This window comes from Monopterus albus, unplaced genomic scaffold, assembly GCF_001952655.1.
Source record: "Monopterus albus unplaced genomic scaffold, M_albus_1.0 scaffold155.1, whole genome shotgun sequence".
In the NCBI taxonomy this organism is placed as follows: Eukaryota; Metazoa; Chordata; class Actinopteri; order Synbranchiformes; family Synbranchidae; genus Monopterus; species Monopterus albus.
The window spans coordinates 588,683-610,263 of record NW_018128035.1 but is presented as its reverse complement, the minus strand read 5'-3'; the positions used below and the strand labels follow the sequence as shown (position 1 = coordinate 610,263).

General features: G+C 46.9%; 1 protein-coding gene across 1 annotated transcript in view; it reads right to left on the bottom strand.

The window, feature by feature from the left end:
• Positions 1 to 2,211: 2,211 nt before the first annotated feature.
• plxna3 (plexin A3) overlaps positions 2,212 to 21,581 on the bottom strand; it is a 95,428-nt gene continuing 76,058 nt past the window's right edge. The window contains 26 exon segments of the mRNA XM_020614985.1: positions 2,212 to 2,379; positions 3,596 to 3,746; positions 4,225 to 4,437; positions 4,529 to 4,698; positions 5,073 to 5,185; positions 5,529 to 5,606; positions 5,686 to 5,782; positions 6,449 to 6,552; positions 7,205 to 7,364; positions 7,953 to 8,099; positions 8,321 to 8,387; positions 8,751 to 8,851; positions 9,375 to 9,468; positions 9,470 to 9,522; positions 11,532 to 11,674; positions 12,116 to 12,350; positions 13,240 to 13,383; positions 13,462 to 13,581; positions 14,884 to 15,003; positions 15,651 to 15,744; positions 15,825 to 15,995; positions 16,090 to 16,226; positions 16,726 to 16,846; positions 16,922 to 17,070; positions 17,410 to 17,600; positions 18,551 to 18,647. Coding sequence (XP_020470641.1) covers positions 2,284 to 2,379; positions 3,596 to 3,746; positions 4,225 to 4,437; positions 4,529 to 4,698; positions 5,073 to 5,185; positions 5,529 to 5,606; positions 5,686 to 5,782; positions 6,449 to 6,552; positions 7,205 to 7,364; positions 7,953 to 8,099; positions 8,321 to 8,387; positions 8,751 to 8,851; positions 9,375 to 9,468; positions 9,470 to 9,522; positions 11,532 to 11,674; positions 12,116 to 12,350; positions 13,240 to 13,383; positions 13,462 to 13,581; positions 14,884 to 15,003; positions 15,651 to 15,744; positions 15,825 to 15,995; positions 16,090 to 16,226; positions 16,726 to 16,846; positions 16,922 to 17,070; positions 17,410 to 17,600; positions 18,551 to 18,647 — 3,366 coding nt within the window. The 3' untranslated portion in view covers positions 2,212 to 2,283.

The following is a 21,581-nucleotide window of genomic DNA, read 5'->3' as shown; positions in this document are numbered from 1 at the left end:
GTTCAGTTCAGCTCCTTCAGGTTCCAAACAGCACGAACATGTACAGTCCAGTCAAGACCAGTTTGATCCAGTCCAGACTGGGCTGGTGTGTCACTGTGAGGATGAGATCAGCTTGGCCTCACTCTGTCTCCTGGCTCTCTTTCTTTCTCCAGACTCGGTTGTAGCAGAACAATCAGCTTTATACAAGTTCAGCTCCTTAAAGTCCATCCTGTCAAATCCACAAAGTCCCCATTACATGTTAACATCTCAATATTTCTTTTTTCGTTCTTTTTGTATTCTTTTTAACTTTTACACTTTACCATCATTATTATCTTTCTTTTTTTGTTGTTTACAATTTAAGCCACAAGTCTTAAGAGTTTCTGAGTCTGGTCTGGTTTAAATTCCATTCCGAGTTGTTTTTGATCTGGGTTTGGTCCTTGTCCGGTCCAGTTCTGTTAAGATCCAGTCCGGTCTTTACATGGCACTGGGCTTGTAGCTCTGCACAGTATTTCCCCCTGGGCACAATTAGCATAGTGCTGTAAAGCATGGCTGTATGTGGGTGTATGTGCAAGGTCCGACAGTAAAGCCATCTGCAGCAACCAGCATTAAAGAGTACTGGATGGTGCTGAATCCAGAACCTTATTTTCCAGGTCATTCTGGTCCTGAAAAATGCAGATCAGTCCACTTTCAGAAGTTCTTCACTTCCAAAAATCAGCGAGTCAACCTGTTTATTTACAGACCTTGCTTGTGTGCCTGTGCTGGAATGTATTCAAAACATAATTCTCTGTTAGTTTTATATTAATTTCTACTTAATTGTTCACGTTTCTGGTGAAATCCACAGTCTTATTTGGTCGGGCAGTACATAACTAAAGAGTCTTCCTGGCCAACAGGGCGGCCAATGGCCAGCATGTCTGACCAATGAGAGAGCAGGGTTTATGGGGAGAAGGAATAACAAGTGGGGTGTAAAGGAAACAAGGAAAGGGAGGATAGAGGAGGTGAAATTCTGCTGTGTTGAAGAAGGAAGGAAAAGAAAATAAGATGGTGGAAGGAGAGGGCGGGTGTATGGACACAGGTACTGGTCGGTCGGTAGGCATCGGGCTCAGTGTGCTGTGGTACAGAGTGATTGTCCAGAGAAAAAGCATTGAGCGGTTATTTAAAACAGCAATTTGGAAACTTCTAGATCCTGATGAGGCTTAGTCGAACAGTTCAAGGTCAAGTCAAGTTGTCTGGGCTCAGAGAGCCCAAAGATAGATTCCTGTTATTGTCCACCATGGGTCCACATCTTTTGATACTAAACTGTGATTTCAAGGTCAAGTCATCAGTTTTTGGGACATCAGTTTATTGGTATCCTTCTTTTTCTTTAAAGCTTGAAACAAACTTGCAAATCCTTTGTGAGCACATTCAAGGTCAGGTCAGATATGCCAAATGAGGACTTGACTTTGATGCTTCCTTCCTCAAAGCTTGACCTGATCTTTTTACAGTGACTCCGGATTGTTCCAGGCAAGTTCAAGGAATTTAAGGTGAGGACAAAAAGTCCAAAATACCGACATCAGTATGAGGCCTTGATCTTCTGCAATAAGCCTTGACTTGACCTTCTGAGATTTACCCCAGATTCTTCCAGACTACAATGAGGTCTTTAAGGTAAAGTCAAGTCTGCTGTTGTGGTTTTGCCAAGACTTTCTATTCTTTCATTCGCTTAGTTTATTGATCCTTTAGACTGGATCAAGCATTATAGGGTGAAGTCCACAGCTCTGAGGAAAACTTGACTTGAGCTTTTGCTCTTCAACCTTGCGTCTGAACAGTTCAAAACAGCCAGGTTAATTAGTCCTAACATTACATCCCTTGTTTGGCGAGACCTGACTCAGTGTTCAGCCTAGTGTCCAGGTCTTTCTACAGCCAGACCCCCTGCGCTTTCATCCCTACTTAACACCGGTAGTGAATTTTAATCCCAACCCAAACCGGCAGGTTTGTGTTTTGCCCCAAAATTACTCCATTCCACGTTCAAGTCATGTAAATGTATCCAAATGGGTTTGGAAACTGATTTGCCCCGAGCCCCACTGAACGGAGGTAGTTGGGGTCTCAGCAAGTTAGTTTGTCTTCAAATCAATCAATCAATCAATTGACAAATAAATTACCGATGGATTGATCGCTAAAGGGCCAAAGCTGTGGCAGTCGGTTCGGTCCTACATGAAGCAGTTTAGCTGACTGTTCAGAAAAACAAAATACCCTCACATCCCCCTCCCCAGTTCATCTTCCCCATCCCCCATCCATAAGTCCATCGGTCCCTTCGTCCTGCCCCTCTTCTCAGCTGCTCCCAGACATCAAGTTGATGGCTTGCTCCAGTTTGTGCCTCAGTTTGTGTTTGCGACAGTAGCCGTCCCGGTCCAGCGCTGTCAGGATCTGTACACACAGAGGAAAGGCATTAGAAATGATACCAGAACCTCCATAAACAAGAATAGTTTAAGGTACTCTGAAACATTTCTGATCAATGGTGTAAACACTTGGCATACGGTCCCTATTCAGAGGCTACTGCTGCTGTGTGCTCTACAACAGTTATGAACTGAAACAATCCCGCTGGCGTTATACAAGCTTTATCGGCTTGTTTTACGAGTAATGAAGCTGTTTCCATGTTTGTCACAGGGGTGGTGCAAGATGAAAGAACAAGTGTCCAGAATCGAAGCCTGTGGACAGAACATGCCCTGGGTCTTTTAATGCACCCTGCCTATTTGGTTTAGATGTTTTTAGGCACAATAACAGTGTGGTTCTATAAATGCCAGTGTCAGTCACTCCAACACTCTGGTCCAGAGATTTTAATTAACACCGGATGGATTGCCCAGAAAACTTTCTATAGATATTTATGGTCCCCAGAGGATGAATCCCACATTATTGACCAACTGACTTTTTATTGACAGTTTTTGTTCTGTGTGAAATATGTCACTGGTTTGTAGACAAATAGCAAGCGCTGATCATAGTCGGTACCTCCGAGTGTGAGGCCATGCTACTCCACAGTAAAACTGTGGACTATTCCCTAATGGTCGGGAGTAAATAGACTTGTACATTCGCATGCCAATAATTTCACCAGGTTCAGTGTCTGGAGTGGAGCAGCTGGGCCTCAAACTGCCAACCCTATGGTTAGGGAATGACCCGCTGTATGTACCTCCTGAGCCACAGCCACCCCCAGAGTCTTTTGCTACCCAAAGTGAAGAAGTTCAAACATCTCAGAGTCTTTTTTACAAATTCAACACCCAAACTGTCATGAAGAAGAGACTCCATCCAAAGGCAAAGCTCTCGATTTACTGGTACATTCCAACTCTCAGCTGTGGTCAGAAGCTCTACGTAGTGACAATGAGGATATGAACACAAGGGGATAAAGTTGCAGGGCATCTTGGCTCTCCCTTAAAGATAGGGTAAGGAGCTCAGACATCCAGAAGGAGCTCAAATGCCTCAGGATCCCACAGAAGAATATGAAAGATGTGACTGGGATGTTTTGGCTACTTTGCTTCACCTGTTTCCACTGAGATCTGGACTCGGTAAGCAGCAGAAATTGTTGTGGGATCAGGCGAGCTGCTGGGGAAGGACTACAGGCCAACAAACACTGTGACTGTCTAAAATGTACCTCTTCCTTGTATTTGTTGATGTAGAAGTAGAGCTCACTGAGCGCGCTCAGTGTGTTGAACTCATTGCCATGGAGACGGGACTGCTCCACCAGGTAGGCATCCATGTCCTGATCACTGATGCTTGGCATTTTTGCAATATCCCTGTAGTACCTGCAGGGACACAAACACACAACTGTATCAACAAGACACTATTGAAGGTTCCTTTATTCAGGTAATCAAGTCTCTAACTGTTCTGCCTAATGCTAATTATGTACATTTTTCTCCGGCAATTTCTTGTTAACACTAATTAATATGATTTGTCTCATTACAGTATACAAACATTTTAACCACTGCCCCACCACTTCTCTTGTTGATGGAGTTTCTGATAACTTTGTAGTGATTTAGTTTTTAGTTTAGTCATACAGTTTACTTCAGTCACTTTGTTGTGGTTGTTTACATGTGTCCTGTGTCCTCCACCCAGTTCATATAGTGTGGCCAACATGTTAGCTAGCTCTCCATGTTGTGTATATGAACAGGTTAGCATGTAAGCTACCTCTCAGCTCAGGTTGTGGTATAGTTTATTACAGTACTCTGTAAACTGTTAGCATGTTATCACCACTCAGCTCTTGCTGGTTAGCATGTTCGCTACCTCTCCACCCAGCTCTTGTAGTTGGGGATGTCTTTAGCGTAGAGCAGCTTGTTGGACGGAGAGTCTTTGCCGAGTCGGTGTTCGGACGTCGAGCAGGAGTCCATGAAGGTCTGAGCGACGACCGACAGGCAGGCGTCAGTGATGCTGCTTTTATGGATGTCGAACACAAACTGAGGATTCTTTATGACATTCACCCAGAACCTGAGAGGAAGGCTGCACATACACGTGCACACACAGGAAACATGGGTAAAATATTGGATCTGGTTTTGGTTCTGTCTGATCTTTACTTTGGATTTTCTCTCACCAGTTGCTTTTCCAGGTGTGTCGGACATCTGGGTCACTGATCTGTCGTTTGTCAGCCTGCTCGTCCAAGAAGTCAAACATGTATTTGATAGCCAATGGGAGTGCAGAGCCGCGATGGGCGGTGCTAAACACCGTCTCAAACAGGTCATCCACAAACTTCTGCAGCGTCCCCTGGTGGTGGGAGGATCAAAGCAAGGGACCAAATAACAATGACAGTCAATGACAAATTTCACTTATTTTAAATGACAAATCTTTGCTTATAAAAATATAAAAATGGAAATCTGAATCTGTGAAGGGAAATATCTCACTTTAGAAGGAAAAAACTCATTAACAACTGACAACATATTATTGGATCAAGGAACGACAGGAACACAATGAACCAGTAATAAATAACAACAGTTTCCCTGTTAGCAGAAAGTGGTGCACATACACTGTTTGAAGGCACGATACAGTGGACAGACCTGGAGGACTGCTACACAGTGAAGACGTTAAACACCTGTGACGGTGTGAACTACGTTAAAATGAAATACCACTCTGGGCGTCACCTTGGTGGCCAGCAGTCTGGTCAGGTAGATTTCAGAAACCATCTTGCTGCCTCTGTCTCCTTCTCTCTGGTCGCTGTGCTCATGATTCTTCACCAGGTGCCACAGTTTAGTTCCTGAAATGCACAAAAAAACTAGGTAACCAGCAGAGTACACACTGTGTACTAGTACTGCTTAGTAGTATTCAGATCCTCATACACTTATTTGCTGCTCTTTGTATTTGTGGAACACTGTAATATAAAGAATCGCAGTACTTTACAGATAAGGTGGCGCAGCGCTGTGTTTGCTGTGTTCAGTTTCCGACGGCCTGCTGGCTTTTGACTGTTTTCCACGTGCGCCTGCCTGCTAATCAATCTCCCATCTGGGATAATAAAGTGGATGATGACCGAGGTGGATGCACGCTGTAGAGTGTACCTACATGTACACACCACTACACCCGTGCTGCTCCCACTGCAGTACCTGTCTCCTGGTCCGGGGTTATCATCGGAGCTCTGGACCTCAGACTGTCAGGACTGCTGGACGTCCGCAGGAGCGACTCTGAGGACACAGAGACAGAGACGTTATCTTCTCTGGCTGGTGATGAGCTGAGAGGAGCTGAGGTGAGTGTGTGCTGTACCGTATCTGCTCAGGGATCTGGTGAAGGTGAAGGAGTTGGCAATGTTGTAGGCTGACACCTGCTTCTGGACCAGTGCCACCAGGGAGCCGTCTGTCACCTACAACACACAAGCGACACATGAACCAATCAGCCGATCGCTCCTTCAACCAGCTGGCTAGTGAGAACGTCAATCAATTCTTATCCGCAGGCTGGATCCACTGCACGTGTGTCGCCCACAGAGAGGCGGAGGCTGCTCACACCCAGTGAGGTAGCAGCTTCACTGGTTCTACAGAATTCACTGCTGTTATGTTGCCCAAACCCCAAACCAGAAACCAACAGCAACAGTGAACGTGGGCCACCAACCGTGGCGTGAGTGGATCCGGACCTGGGTCTGGCCTACACAGTATCCTGGTCTGGCAGAATCCCACAGTGTCATGACTTTCTTCTCAGAAAAAAAAGGCTGTTTTGAGTTTCTCACAGTGTCATGGCCTCATTCAGAGAAGATTCTGCCTTTATTGTGTTCGACTGGTTCCTCTGCTGCACGTGCTCACTGCAACTGCCAGATAGTTGTGTTTCAGACCTTTTACTTTGTCTAGTTATTTTTATCTTCATTTGGTCTTCACTGATTTTATTCTGGTTGCCATGCTGTTACTGTGGTCCTTGGCCTCTGTGTATGAAATGTGCTCTATAAATAAAGCTGCCAGCCTTTAATATCATCACTTATGCTTTATACGCTGTAGCACAGCATCATGAAACTCAAGGTGGCAGATCTGAGTGTTCGTACCTGGTAGTGTGCCAGTGTGTTCAGTCTCTTCCAGTCACTCTCTATCTTGGTGGTCACGTCTTCATCCTGCAGGATGATCCTGGTCAGTCGGCCCTGACGCCACTCTGAAACACAAACAGTCGTACACTGACAGACCGGACAACTTCTGCTTCCCACTGTGAGCTGCATTAACTTGTTGCTCCTGACTGAGAGCGATACAACAGCGAGTTTTAATCAATCACAGAGCAACACCGGCTGTTTGATGCTGGTCCTGCTGATGTCTGTGACAGGCTGACGCCCCAGCAGAGGTCAGAGGTCGGGGCAGATTAGACCCACACTGCTGATGTCTCCAGTTCACTGTGAATTTGCCTTTTGAACTGCAACTGGTGCTGGGTGGACATTTGTACAGTTCAGTTAATAACCGTTAAAGCAGGAAACCACACATAAACACTGGGAAATCTAAATGATCAGAATCAACTGCGCTTCTGTATCAAGTTAAAGATCTTCGACAGGAGAACGAGCTGTACATTGTGTACTGCTCGATTATGGTTCCAAATACTAGCTACTGGGGAAATGATGTAAGAAGAATTATCACCAGATGAACTCAGTGAGACCTGTTTATTGAACTACACATTGAAACCTGATGCTATAGATTACACAGCAGTTCAGATATTATATAAAGCAAACAAGAACTTGCTGCCAAAGAGTGAACAAGTGCACTGTGACACCGAGTCGTGTGTGTGTGTGTGTGTATGTGTGTGCGCTGTGAACAGTTACCGAGGTCCATGTCGTCAGCCTGAGGCCTCTGTGAAAATGGGATTCCTTTGTAAACGGCATCCAGCAGTTTGTCCTTGACCTGAGTCACCGTGTCACAGTTCAGCACCTTCACTGGCACCTCTGTCCCCGCCTCGCTCTCCGGAGGGATACACATCAGAGTCTGAGCCAGAGAGAGAGGATGGCGTCATGTGTCTGTACCACACTTTGGTAGGGTGTGTGTAACACAGTCTGTGACTTGCAGGGTTTTCACAGTCAATAACTAATAATCATACTCCTGATAAGCAGCGGCTGAGAGGAGGGATGCCTTCACTCTGATCTGTCAGCTCAGGACACGAGGTGGTACAGAGTAGGTACTGTACTGAGGTACCACTTAGAGGTATCTGTACCTGAGTACTTCCACGTCCTCCTCCTTCATCCTGTGACTTCACCACATGTCAGAGACAAACCGTGTACTTTTTACTACACTACATGTACCTGATAACTTCAGGTCCAGAACCAGATGAATCAAACCAAACCCAGTAGAACCATCAGACTCTATTGATCCCAGTAGGAAATCCACCAGCTACCCAGCAGGATGGAAAGTACTTCCCAGTATAAGTATATAAGGTAGTTACCATCAGCTCCACCTTTACCAGCTGCAGCACTGAGTGCAGTGTTGTTAACCTGTGACTCTGGACTCTGTAGCCTGTCTTCAGTTGTTCAGTGTAGGGTGTGTGTGTGTGTGTGTGTGTGTGTGTGTGTGTGTTACCAGCTGTTTGTAGTCAATCTGCTGCCGGATGAGCTTGTCTTCGCTCAGGGAGTAGCGAGCCTCTCCTGTGATGGCGTCGATCGGCCCCTTCTCCATCTGCTGCTTGATGGCACAGTAGAGCATGAACAGTGGTTCGCCAGCACACTCCTAACAGACAGAGACAGCCGAGCACGTCACGTCGGGATCCGTCACTACCACTGCTTAATCCTGACAGACACAGGAGGATTTAACCAATCCCCTTCATTTCTTGTGAATAAATTAACTGCAGACCTGATCTGATTGGTCACAGTCAGACTGGAAAGCCTACTTAGGGAGGGAGGAGGGCAGGAAGGAAACGTAGAAATAAAGGGAGGATTTCAAGAGCACACCTTGAGGAATCGGTGCAGCAGGAAGGTGAACCAGTTCGTCAGCATCTTCTCAGCTACAGACTCCGTCCTGAACACACACAGAGGCCAGGGGTCAAGGGTCAGCTGAGTTTAGCCCCACAGCCCAAGATGTTTTATTCCCAAATGTAACACATGAGAAAGAGTCAACTGATCGCTGCTCTGTTTGCACCAAAACACACAACGCAGCGGCTGCACAGCACTGGAGTAGATGTACTTTCCACCATCTCTGGTGCATGTTATCATTTCTATTTTTAGTCCACCTAACACAGACAGTGGACATTTGGATTTGCTTCCTGTCACATGGCCCAGGAGCTGAAGTTCCTGTGTCAAACCTGTTAGTTTGATTGTTGTTGTTGTGACCTGGCACTATACAAATAAAACCAAAGTGAAGCGTGAGAGGTGGACCACCGACCTCCGCAGCAGCAGTTTGGGATGGTTTCTGTTCTCCAAGTTCTTCTCAATGAGGTCGGCCAGCAGCTGCTTCAGCACCACGGTGGCATATTCCATACGGCCCTGAAACACCCATGAGCAGGTTAACTACTGTTAGACACTCAGTGACAGGTAACGACAGCCACAAAACATCTGTCCAACAGCTGTTAACACCAATATCAATGAGCCCAAATATCAACCACCCTGCTAGAAACACTTACACGGTTTCCATTAACATAAATAGAACTGTTGTACATATCAGTCTGGAAGCTCTTAATGTTTATAGATGCACATATATTTATAAAAGCTGTCTCTCTTTCCTCTTATTCATTTCCAATTTTTGATTGCACACATTTTATTCTCATTGTTATTTTCTATTCCTGTTGCCTGACAAACACACTGAGGGCCTCTGTACCAGAGTCCGATTCAAACCTACTGGGCCATTAAAGATGGTTCTGATTCTGATGTTTTCCCAGTTAAGTTATTAAAAGTGACAAACACCTGTCAACCAGTAACTCACAGATACCAGTAACTTATAACAGGCATGAATAATTACTAATACATTCACACCCACCACCCAGCCACCACCCAGCCCCAGAGCAGCTACCTGCAGAGCAGCCATCAGCAACGAGGCCACGTTGCCTCGGTCCCTCATGGAGAAGGACCTCTGAGCCTCCAGAGTGTGGATGAAGGTCAGCAGGTTTGTTCAGCAGCTGGCTGAAGAGACGCAGCGCCTTCTCCACGTTGGCCGGAGACTGCAACACACACAGGTTACAGTCGGTGTGTGACACATACCTGACACAGCCTCACAGTTGTCGCCAGCTCAGTCACGTGACATTGTAGACAGCTGTGGGGCTGATCAGCTGGTTATCCTCTCACTGGGCCAGTTTGACTTAGCCACCAGTTTGACTTAGCCACCAGTTTGACTTAGCCACCAGTCTGACTGGCGCAGCACTTTGTGCATAAACAAGTCCGTGTTTCTGTCAGGCTTCCTGTCCAGACACCAGAGGTGTGACACGTGCCAGGAGCCATGCTGAGAGCCACAGCACACAAACCGCAGCGCACGAGCTGGAGTGCACGAGCCTACTGCACCAAAACACCTCAAAGCTCCTGTCGCTGTTTTCACTGAAGCAGAAATTATTCTAAATCTGAAGGAGGAAGGAAAACACGCAGATAATGTGAGGAATCACGGCCTGGCAGGTGCTCCAGGCAGAAAAACACCGTTTGTGTGCAAAACATAAACCAAGTTTTCAAGTAGCTTTAACAGGCAAAATATGAACTAAACCCTGAAACCTTGGTCCAACAGAAAACAGCCTTAAAGTCAAGGTGCTCACCATCTGACACCTTTATGTTTCAGTCTGCATTAGACACAAAGAGAAGATTTTATATTTCTATATTTTACATGTTACAGTTAATGAACATGTTGAATTGATTTGGCATCTTCTGGAAAATGAATTGTTCACAGATGAACTAACCAGGCAGTCACATGCAGACACACCGGGTACATCTCATGTCTCTTATCAGCTCTGTCGCTTCCCTCACTCATTTTCTTTGTGTCTTAAAGTAAAACACATGAGGAGAGAGGACTCGAGGAAACGTCTTATTAATGACATGAGACGTCCTTTCCTCGCATCCTTCATCTGAAGCGCCCAATCACCAACTGATTTGTGATAAAGGGCCAGTTCACCAAAAACTTCATGAAGGATGGTCTCATGTCTCCTCGCTCTTTGGCTCTCAGAGCCGATATAAGAGACTTCCTCGGTTGACCGGAACAACTTCCAGGTTGACCGAGGACTGAGGACATAGGAACGATCTTATAGGAGACATGAGACACACCCACATAAATGATACACAGCATGACTTACTGGGGATATCATTATCTCTGATGTATTGTGGATACTAATCCATAAATCAGCCTTGACAGATGCTCCTATAGCTGCAGAACCTGCCTGAGAATCCTTCAGCCTCACAGTGATCCAGAGACAGCTATCTGGATGGCCACGGCTGCACACAGGAGCCGCTCACTGCTCGTTCTGCTGCCGCTGATGGACACACTGTGACTACATGTGAACTGATACAGGCTAAAACCGTTACCAGGCTGTAGCTCACAGCGAAGTCACCGAATCCAGCAACTCTATTTCACAAACTTAGAGCGTGATTATCTAGTGTAGGAGAGACCAACACAACCACAATGAAGAAAAACCAGAAACCTCATATATGTTGTGTTTTCCAAGTAAAACCACTAAACATTCGCTGATCACAGCTTCAAAAACACTCAGTCTAATGCTTCTCTTTGTTGTGTAGCAGTGTAAATCTTTATGTTTTGGACATTGGTTGCACATTAATCTGCAGATGAGTCGTTCCTTACAGCCTTGCAAAGTGGAATAAATCTAAACCAGGACACAGATTTAAGATGCGGAAAAAGGAACAAGCTGTTGTTAATAAAGAGATTCCCAGTAAACAGTGGAGACAAAGCCCTGCCCACTGGGACCACAGACACTTTCTGCCATGGAAATCCGTCCACCCAGGGACTGATCTACTTCCACACCTAGTTATGACGATCTGAGGAAACCCGATTCATGGCTGTGGATGCCGCAGCTCAGCGGCTCAGAGGTTCCTGCTGGGGTTCTTAATGCCCAGGCCTGCAGATACTGAGGGGGGGTGTTCTGTTTTACATGTTTTCACAGCAGCTCTGATCCTCTGATATTCTCTATTGCTTCTTCTGTTTGCTCTGTGCATGAAGTGACGGTGGTGCTGTACGTACGTCAAGCTCTTTGAGGACCGGGTGTTCCTCTATTCCCGGAAACATGACTCTCATAGTGTAGGTTCGATACTCCAGGAAGGGGATCTTCACTCCATCCATGTCGTTGGTCAGTTCCTGGATGTCTGTCTGCAGCTCTGCAAAGGCTGGACACAAAAAGACAGTTAGCTGCACCGAACACCAGGATGGGTTACAGCCTCGTCCCACCAGTGCACCAGGTCCAGTCACTCAGCTCCTCACTACCACACACCAACGTTCTCTCAGTGCATTCAACAACCAGAGCCGATGTAATGGTGGTGTGTCCGACACACCTGGCCAATAAAGCAGATTCTGAACAAGCTTTTTCCACAGTTATCCAGACACATTTAGTTGTCAGATAAGAAGTCCTGATGAAAATAAATCCCCCTCTTCTCTGCAATAAACCAAACACTTGGTTTTGCCAGTAGAATCTGGGGGAAGTGAAACCTGGACCACGTGAATCCTTCCTTAACTACACGTATAACAAGTGGCTGACGCTCTGAGGAAGACCACCAGGTTTACAGTGTCTTTAAAGAAATTCTTGTTGTGGGAGGATGTAACAAACGCACCCTCTTTGCACTCCAGCGCCACCCGGCTCTCCAGGTTGTCCATCTGCAGCTGGAGGCGTTTCAGGGTCCGGTCAGCGTCACGAGTCTTCCTCTTGTAGGCAATCAGCACAGCGATGATGGCTATGAGCAGGACGCCTCCGCCTGCTCCGATACCGATGATGGCGGGCAGCGTCAGGGCGCTGTCCGAGTAGATATGGAGCGTACCCGGGGAGTACTCCAGACCACCAACCAGGATCTGCAGGACACAGCAGTGACCGATAAACATGCTGTGAACACTGAGTCTTGATGCTCATGTTAGACAGTCACCATGTGTTTTTGTCACCATGTGTTCAGATCCATTATCTTTTACCTTTATATGTGTATTAATTATCTTTGTTGCATTAATGTTTTATTAAAGCGTTTCCTCTCTGCAGGTCATAAATCTCAGTAATAATACAGACAGGAGTTGGCCCGAACAAAGGGATGAATAAATGATGAAGGTGATATGAACTGAGGACAGAGAGGAACATGGCATTCTGTATCGATTAGTAATCAATATTTGTAATAATGGATCAATAGATTGTGTAGTAGGAAACTCTGTTAACTGGTGTGTGTGTGTGTCTTTGGATGGTTGTGTGGACACATGTCTGTTTCTCCGCCCTCCTGCCTTTTTCTCCCTCCCCCTCCTCCTTCCCTCTTTTCCTTCTCTCTGTCATCTCCTTCACTCCTCTTCTGTCCCTGTGTCTCCTCTCCTCTCCTGTTTCCTGCTTGTCCCATACCTCTTGTCCTCTTCCTTCCCTCTCCTCCTCTGCCATCCCCCTTCTTTTCCTCCTCTCAGTTGCCCTCTGCTCTGCCCTCTGTCCTCTTCCTTTCCTTCTATGCTCCTTTATTATGTCCCCCCTTCCTCCTCATCTCCTCTATATCCTAATTTCATCTTCTTCTTCTTCTCATTTCTCCCCCTTTACTCTTTATTGACTGATCTGACAAACTGTTCAGTCTCAGTAAAAACTAAACACATTAAGAGTTAAAAGGACATTTTAAAAATCATAATAGCTATTTTGAAACACTATTTAAGGAGTTGTTTTGTGTGAACCAATCAGGTTCGGGTATCACTGACAGGGCGGGGCTAAGGTCCCATCACTCACCAGGACTCGCTGTTCTCCGGTGAGATCTGGCGAATCACAGAGCAGCTGGTTCTCGGACACGGTCAGCAGGCAGGGGGACTCCCCAATCAGGACAGTGTAGTTCAGACGGGTGTTCCCGGGGGCGGGTGGGATCAGGTTTTTACCCTGGAACACACAACCACACCTGTTCAGGTGTCCTATCCCTCAGATTGAGTCTCATTCTCAACTTCCTGTAGGTTGTACCTTGAGGATGATGGGGGACCCCGGTTTGACCTCCAGGATCCCAGAGCTCCCCAGGGGGTCAAAGGTTGGGTTTGGGTAGTGTGTGAAGGGGGTGGAGTTCAGGACCAGCAGAGAGGAGACCTGGACAGGACCAGAGTCACAGACCATTAACAACAATCTGGTTCTTAAGGTCACACATGTTCATTTGCTGGTTGTGAACGCTGTCGACAGAACTCTGGGGTTGGGGTGCGTCCACATCTCAGGCCTTAACGCTCAGATCTGACCTTGTTTTGTCACTGCTTCCCGTCCATGTGTGTCAGCACCATGTACCCGGCTCTGGTGTGAACACCGCTCAGCTCCTAAACTGCCACACATGCACAGATATAACTGAAATGTGAGCCACGTGCGCACAAGAATAACAACCAGGTCATCGGAGCCACCAGGAGGGAAAACATCAGCTGTAATGTGGACGCAGCCCACAGGACTGGGTGAAACAACCAGCCCCGTAACGCTCCACTGTCTCTACCTGTCTGTCAGGATTAATGACAGACAAGCTCCGGTTACGGTCTGGATAACAGCGCTGATAAACAGGACGTGTTTCCACATCGAGTTCAGTAAAGAGCTGCTATCAGGTTCCACAGTCGGGTTCTTAGAGACTTTACTGTGGTTGATTCAGTTTTAATGGATACAACGGAACCACAAGACAACAGGGTGTTTTACTGGTCTGCACCAAACCAAACTACAACAACCATTAGAGAAAATGGCTTCACTGCTCTTACTTGGGAAACAACTCAAGGAGGGGGAGCTGATGATGAAGGGCAGTGTGACGACTGACTGGCGCCCGCTGGACCGAGCCTGTTCTAGTCCGGGTCAGCTGTTGTCGACAGGGGGCAGATAAAATTGTGTGGTGCGTGCTGAGTAAAAACGCTGATCTTAAGTTTTCAGATTCAGTCGCTGCCGTTTGTTCTCAGAAAGATTTTTCAGTTTGATATTTGCGACTGATGATGCGATGTAAGGTGCTGCTAAATAAACAGGTAATGGCGAGTAAAAAGGACCGCAGTGTGAAAGGGCACTGGATGGAACAGAGACCAACTGAGTGAAGGCCTCCACAGCTTTAAATCAAAGACTTTGCAGTGCACGAGGTCCACGCCTCTCCACCCAGGACCTCACCCACACTGCATAGAAACACTGCACACTGCTGGCTGACGGCCATGTTTGTTTTGGTACAAGGTCACATGGCAACTGACGTGATCTCACAGGATTTGCAGGTTGTCTACCGCCAGATGTTCCAGTTGTTATGGGCAGTGGTTCAGTCACGTGAGTGTGTGTGCACCTAAAATCTGCACAGACTGGAGGGAACAGCCTTTGCAGGTCTCAGCCAGTCATCACATGAGATAAATGCAGCTCTAACTTCTCCTCCTGCTATGGAACTGTTTGTGTCACCTGGTCGAAGATGAAGCCGAACTCATCGGGGCGCAGCGCCCCCTCCGGTGGCTCGGGTTTACCGTAGACCAGACCAGGAGCCAAACACGTCATGGTGCTGTCGTTGACCACGGTGCAGAACTGAAGAGGAAAAGCAGAGGTCTGATTGGTGTGTGGCATGAAAACATGTTTAAAAACAGCTGTGCTGAACCTCCTCACTCTGCCTTCTGTGACAAGAGATGTTCTTGACTGCCCGAACCCACATCTACTCCTCTCTGCAGTCCAGCAGTGCACATACTCAGCAACGGCCTGTTGATCTGCTGGTCTGAACGTGAGCCTGAAGATCTTTGGTGTAAACGTGCCACCTGTCGAGGTCTGAGCCTCCCGTACACACCGAGTTTAACCCAAAGGCTTCGTCGTGGCAGAGTTAACACAGGAGGCGCTCCACTGCAGCTGCTGTTTAAACTGTGACACGTGTCTGTCGAGGCTAAGGCTTTCTGAGCCATGCCCCATCCTCCGTGTCGGTGACGAGTGATTAATGACTGTGCTGTGTACTATGTATATATGGTACCGTCAGTGGTGATTGCTGCATCCTCTGTTTTACCCACTGCTGTCTGCAAGCCAAATGGTCCCCGTGGGGACAGTAAAGCTTCACTCTGCTCTAATGGTTAACATCAAGCTGCAGATGAACATGAGCCTCCGGCTACACCTGGCACACTCACTTCATCCAAAGATAAATCAACGAATGAATGAATGAGTGTCTCACACCTTTTACAGACTGTTCTTACATTATTTGTTTCCACTCCTCCGTACTTGGCTCTGACTTTGGGCTCCTGGATGGTCAGCAGGTTGGTTCCTGTGACTGTGATCACTGTACTGCCGCTGCACACACACAGGTTACAGATCAATACTCTGATTGATTATCACTGAGCAGGATCTGGATGTGGGGCTGAAGGATTTACTTGAGGATGGTCCAGTTGGGCTCAACACTGGTGATGGTCGGGTCCTCGGTGTAGATGTATTTGGTCTCGGAGCTCGTCACCTGGGCTCTGTCAATCATCAGACGGATGGAGGCGGGGCCAGAGCCCGACAAGGAGGCGGGAGTTATGCAGATTATTTCCCGGTTGGTCCGTCTGGAAGAGGAGGGGGATATTACACGTCTCAACACTCAAACAATGTAATTATTTGTTAACCAGTGAGTTTATTCATGCACAGATCCAAACTGACTTGACGAACAGACATTCCTCCTTGTCGATATAAACTTTGACTGTGCTACCGGCGTCCAGGTGTCGACCCGTTACCGTCAGTCTGGTTCCCCCAGAAACAGGACCCTTCTCCGGACGGACCCGACTGAAACTGGGGCTCTGGAGGAAAAGGAAACACAAAAACATCACCATCTCTGCTGCAGCTCGTCCACTGCTGCACAACATTTAGGTTTAATGGGTTCAAGTCCTGCGTGCGGCAGTTTTTATGTGAAAACGCTTTAGTTGGACTTGAGTTGGAAAATGATTATTGTGATTACAAGGACGATTCGATGTGTACTGACTCAACTATGAAATAAAAGTACAGTATGTGTCTTTGAAATGCAGTGAAGTCAAGAGTGACGTAGCAGGAAACAGAAAGAAAGTACAAACACCTCAGAACTGTACTTGTGTAACTTGAGTACTTGATACTTTGCCTGATGAAGGTCTTTGTCCTGCACATGCTCCAGTGTACAAAGCCTGTTAGAAACCCGTTCTCCAGCAGAAATCCAGCTGGGACAGAACCCAGGTTTCTGGTTTCATGACGTTTAGGAGGCCGCTACAGTGATCTGGTTACCCAAGTCCATTAAACACAGTCCGGTTTTATTTTTCCGACACTCACCACGAAGGAGTACGTCTGGGTGGAGAGGGTTCGATACTCGGCGCTGCAGACGCCAATGCAGAGCTCGACGGGCCCACCGGGGGAGTGAGGGAGGAGAGCCTCGGCCATGTCGCACACGATCCTGCAGACAGACAGAGGGGACTCAGCACAGGCCTGGGACACGCCCTTTAACGTGTGCACACCAACACACACTGACCTTTCAGCGCTGATGTACTGCAAGGGCACGGGGTTGCAGCGGACTCCGGCCACCTGCACATGAGCGATTTCCTTCACCTGCAGACCCAGGTTCTCGCCCTCGATCGTCACCTGTGTCCCCCCCTCCCGAGGCCCGGTCAGAGGGTCAATCTGTGGGAGGGGGCAGGAGATCAAGCACTTATCAGTGAATAATCTGTGACAAGACAACACCAAGGTGGCGGCGGCGGCAAAGAGAGCCAGGTGCTTCTGTGCTCCTGGTTTCTGGGTGAGGGTGTGTCAGTAACAGTTTGCTGGTGACAAACTCAGCATTTCCTCCATGCTGTCTAATGTCCCTTTGTACAGCTGATGCACAACAAACACAGCTGATGTGATGATCATGTGTCAAATATCTGTAACAGCTGTTTATTACTGCCCGACTGTTAGTCCCCATCCTGTCTGTGTGTTCAGTCATTAACGTGTTCAGGCGCCGACTGTGGTGCGGGTCCCTACCCTGGTGATGCGTGGGTGGCTGCAGCGCAGGTTGTGGCGGCCGTGGTGCATCCAGTTCTGCTCAGGCGCCGGACAGTGCTGCCGCAGGAGACACTTCCTGGTTTCTGTGCACCAACCGCAGTCGAAGGCTGCAGGAGCTTTGAGACACTGGCCGCAGCTGGAGCGCTGAGCCTCGCACTTGTACAACAGCGCTGGGCGACACAGCAAACACACAACGTCAGTGTCACTCGCTCTCTGACCTCACACCCCAGGAGGAAAGTCATCAACAGGGTCCGTTTGAATCTGGTTGGTACTTTCATTATCAACGGATCTATACAGTTAATCCATGAATTATATACACTATATATATTTAACTTTTATCTGACAAACCTTGGGCCATTAAATATTTACATGTGTCTTAAACAGGTGTTATATTATTTATATTTAAGCCACTAAATATGATTTAAAACAGAGCAAAGCTGAACATGTTCACACTGGAGAACCAGAAGAAGACTCACAAGATTAAGTGATTATCAAAACTGTTGCTAATTATTTGTGTTCAACAGCCAATTAATTGTTTCAGTTCTAAAACTAATATAAATATCTTGGTATTTAATTAACCATCAAACTTTGTGCTGAGCAGCAGAAGTAACTGAATGTTTCTGTGCCGTGCAAATCAAATGACTGATGACAGTAAGTGGCTTCATGATGTGAGATTAGTTTGCAGTGGAATCTCCTTCTGCGCATTTAAAGCAACACGTTTCATCTTCTGTCTCATGCGCACGTACATGTGTGCACAGAGAACAACAAACGACTGAGTGCACTTCTCCACAGCACACACTAACAGGCTGGAAACACACATCAATGGTTACCTGTTCCCTTTTGACAAAATGTTCTTTTGGGTCTAGTCCTAACATAAAACTCCCAGCATGCATTGTGAAAGAGTCTCCTGCAGTGCTGTCCTAACGTCCTCCCACACAGTCCCCCCTTCACCTTCATGCATTTGAGCACAGATCTGAAATATTGCTATTATAGTGATTTAGCTTATCACATATCACATATGTTGGCATTAACCACTGATTCTGTGAATGTCTGAGCATTAACTGAGTGAGTGCACGTCTGAGCGCAGGCTGGTTCCCAGTCCTCCAACGTCCTGCTTTACCTTTCATAGACGCCGGCTTGTCGATGAAGAAATCCCCGTCCCAGACGATAGAGAAATCCACTGGGAGGTCGCCGGCCTCGTCCCCTTCGTACCAGTACTACAGAGACACAGAGAGAGCGAGTTATTTAAATAGTCTGACAGTTTTTAATTGGGAAGAGAAAATTCAGTCCTGTGGTAATTAGGATGCAGAAGCAGGAAGAGGTTTTGATTAAAGCAGGAGAAGGAATATAGAGGAGACAAAGTGTCCTGGGCAGCTTTGGAGGAACAGCAAAAATGACGTACGTAATACAGACCCACACTCAGTGTGTTTAATAAACAGCAGCGCACAGTATAAGTGTGTATTGATAATGTATCAGAGCAAATCAGTCCTTATGGTACTGATCAATACGTTGCCCCCTACAGCTAATGCTAGTGCAGCTAATCAGCTGCTACTAGACTTAATACTGCTGTGGCCAGTATTTGTACCACAACAACCAAAGCCGCACAGCCGGTGTCAGCGCCACAGCGGAGAGACAGGCAGCGGCGCCACATAACCAAGGCCTGTCCACAAAGGACCGACTCAGCACAGGAGGAGTAAAGGAACAGAGATGGAAAACACACACACAGCAGAGTAGTGCTGCCATGGTGGATGCGGGTTTCCATGGTAACCAACAAAAAGCAGTTGGAAAAACAACATAATGGCTTCGAAGCTGATGGGACCCTGGTCTACCTGCAGGTGTCTGTGTGTCTCTATCTATGGTTGTGAGGACATTTCAGCACTGTGTGTGTGTGTGTGTGTGTAGTCTTTGTGAAATGAACAACACAACTTAACCTCAGTGTTGTTGAATAGACAGAGGTTGTGTCCTGAATATGTCAGCTCAATTCAAACAGCACCAGATTTTCTGACAGCTTGTGTGCACACGCACACGCACACGCACGTAAAGAAATGAGTGAACGCAGCGAGGGAAGCTGTGTTTAATGACTGCCGCTCTTTTCATTAACTCGTGTGCACGGACTGTGGTGGCTCCTGTATGACCTGACAGCAATCACGGCTGTACCACACGACAGGAGGGAGTCTGCAGCACAGGCACACAAACACGTGCACACACTCACACCACATTTCACTAAGACATGGCAGCTTCAGGTCGGCATTCACTCTACAGCAAAATGACTTCACCATCCTGCACTTCACACACACATTTATCTCTTTAGCCAATGTAAAGCTGGTGCTGACCTGACCCCTGACACCAAGTATGAGCCCTCACACAGCCCTGTGGAGGACCGGACACTGTGTCTGCACAGCGCAGAGATGTCTTCCTAAAACGTGTCCACACAACTGTGGAAAGCCATGCAGAGAAACACACAGGGCTGCAATTAATAAAGCACTGATATTAAAATGATCTTTTCTGCAGAGCCACAGGAGCAACCACATCATTCAGAACTGTGTGTGTGTGCGTGTCAGAGCGATGACCACACAGCTGAAAAATGTGGACAACCAAGACCAATGGAGAGAGATGTGTGTGCGACTAATGCCCTGATTTTCCATTAACAGCAGCCAGCAGAGCCCGACATCGCAGGGCCCCCGCTGAGCGCACGTTTAGTGCCACAGGCGGAGCCGGCGCTGGCGACCGCTGCTCCTCAGCCGGAAACCCAGCCGCTGGCCACTGAGGCCCAGTAACTATGTACATTTACTCCACTGTAAGTAAAGTTTTCAGGTATCTGTACTTCACCCGAGTACTTACATGTCCAGCTACTTCATACTGTGATTTCACTCCATGTCAGAGACAAACCGTTTCTCTCTGTGTTGTTTCTGCTCGTCAGTATTTCTTTTCCTCTCTATCTGTTTTTTCTGACCACCCCTCTCCTGCTGGCTGTTAATGTCACAGAGCTGGTGGACGCTGCTGGAGTGTACGTGTGTGTGTGTGTGTGTGTGCATCTGTCGTCCCCATGGTAACCCCTTCCCAGTCGCCAAGCATGTCGCTATGGAGTCAGAGGTACCTAGCAACAGCAGCAGGAGGGTGCTGCTGCTAAAAAGCTGCTTTCTTTCTCTTGGCATATTCACATATCATCATATTCACATGGTCATAGAAGAAACTCCTCCCTGCTGTGTCTGTGGTAGAGATGCACCGATATTGGGCCCAATATGTCCTCGAGTACTTGTACTCATATACTTATCAGATACAAGCGGACTGATACCACTTGGTTGCAACATCATGTTAACCTCATGTTGGCTGAGCAGGAGGTTTGGTGGAGAAGGAGGAACTGAAGCAGTTTGGAGTTTTACTTGAGACAACAAGGCCTGATACATGCAAGGAAATGGCCAGTAGGACAGTAGAGTTCAAACAACTGGTCTCACTGGTTAAAGACACATTGCAGGGACATGGGAGGCCAGAAACTGTGACCATTACTGTTTTCTCTGTTTTGTCTAAAGTTCCTTCACATGTGTAGCGGAGGAGTAAAACCTCTGTAGTGTGTACTACTACCACTACTAGTACTGCTACTGCTACCATTACTAGTAATGCTACTACTGCTTCCACTATTAGTATTGCTTGTACTGCTACTATGTCCATAACACTGTTAGCACTGCTACTGCTGTTGGTACTAGTACTACTACTGCTTCCACTTGAGATTTAATACTGCACTGCCATTGTCATTAGTAACTAGAAAAATGCATTTCCTGTCAAAAATGCGTGTGGATGGTAATAAGCTGAAAGATCGTTCTGAAAATGCCTGAAATCAATTGCTGAAACAGCTGAAGGATGAGAAGAAATTGCTGAAGTTCTTTGTTGAAATAATTGAGAAGAAATGGCTGAAGTTCTTTATTGAATAATCTGAAGGATGAGATGCAATAAATACAAGTAGGAATGTCCTTGAAGAGCCGAAGATTTTGATATCTGAATGTATTTTCTAGCTGAAAGCATGCTGAACTTATTAAGATGTGAAATATTCCAAGTGGTCACAAAATAGGTAAAACAAGTAGGTGTGTATGTGTGTGTGAGTGAAAGGGGGGAGGGGGAGAGGGAGGAGTTATAAAGTGCCATGTCTCAATAGT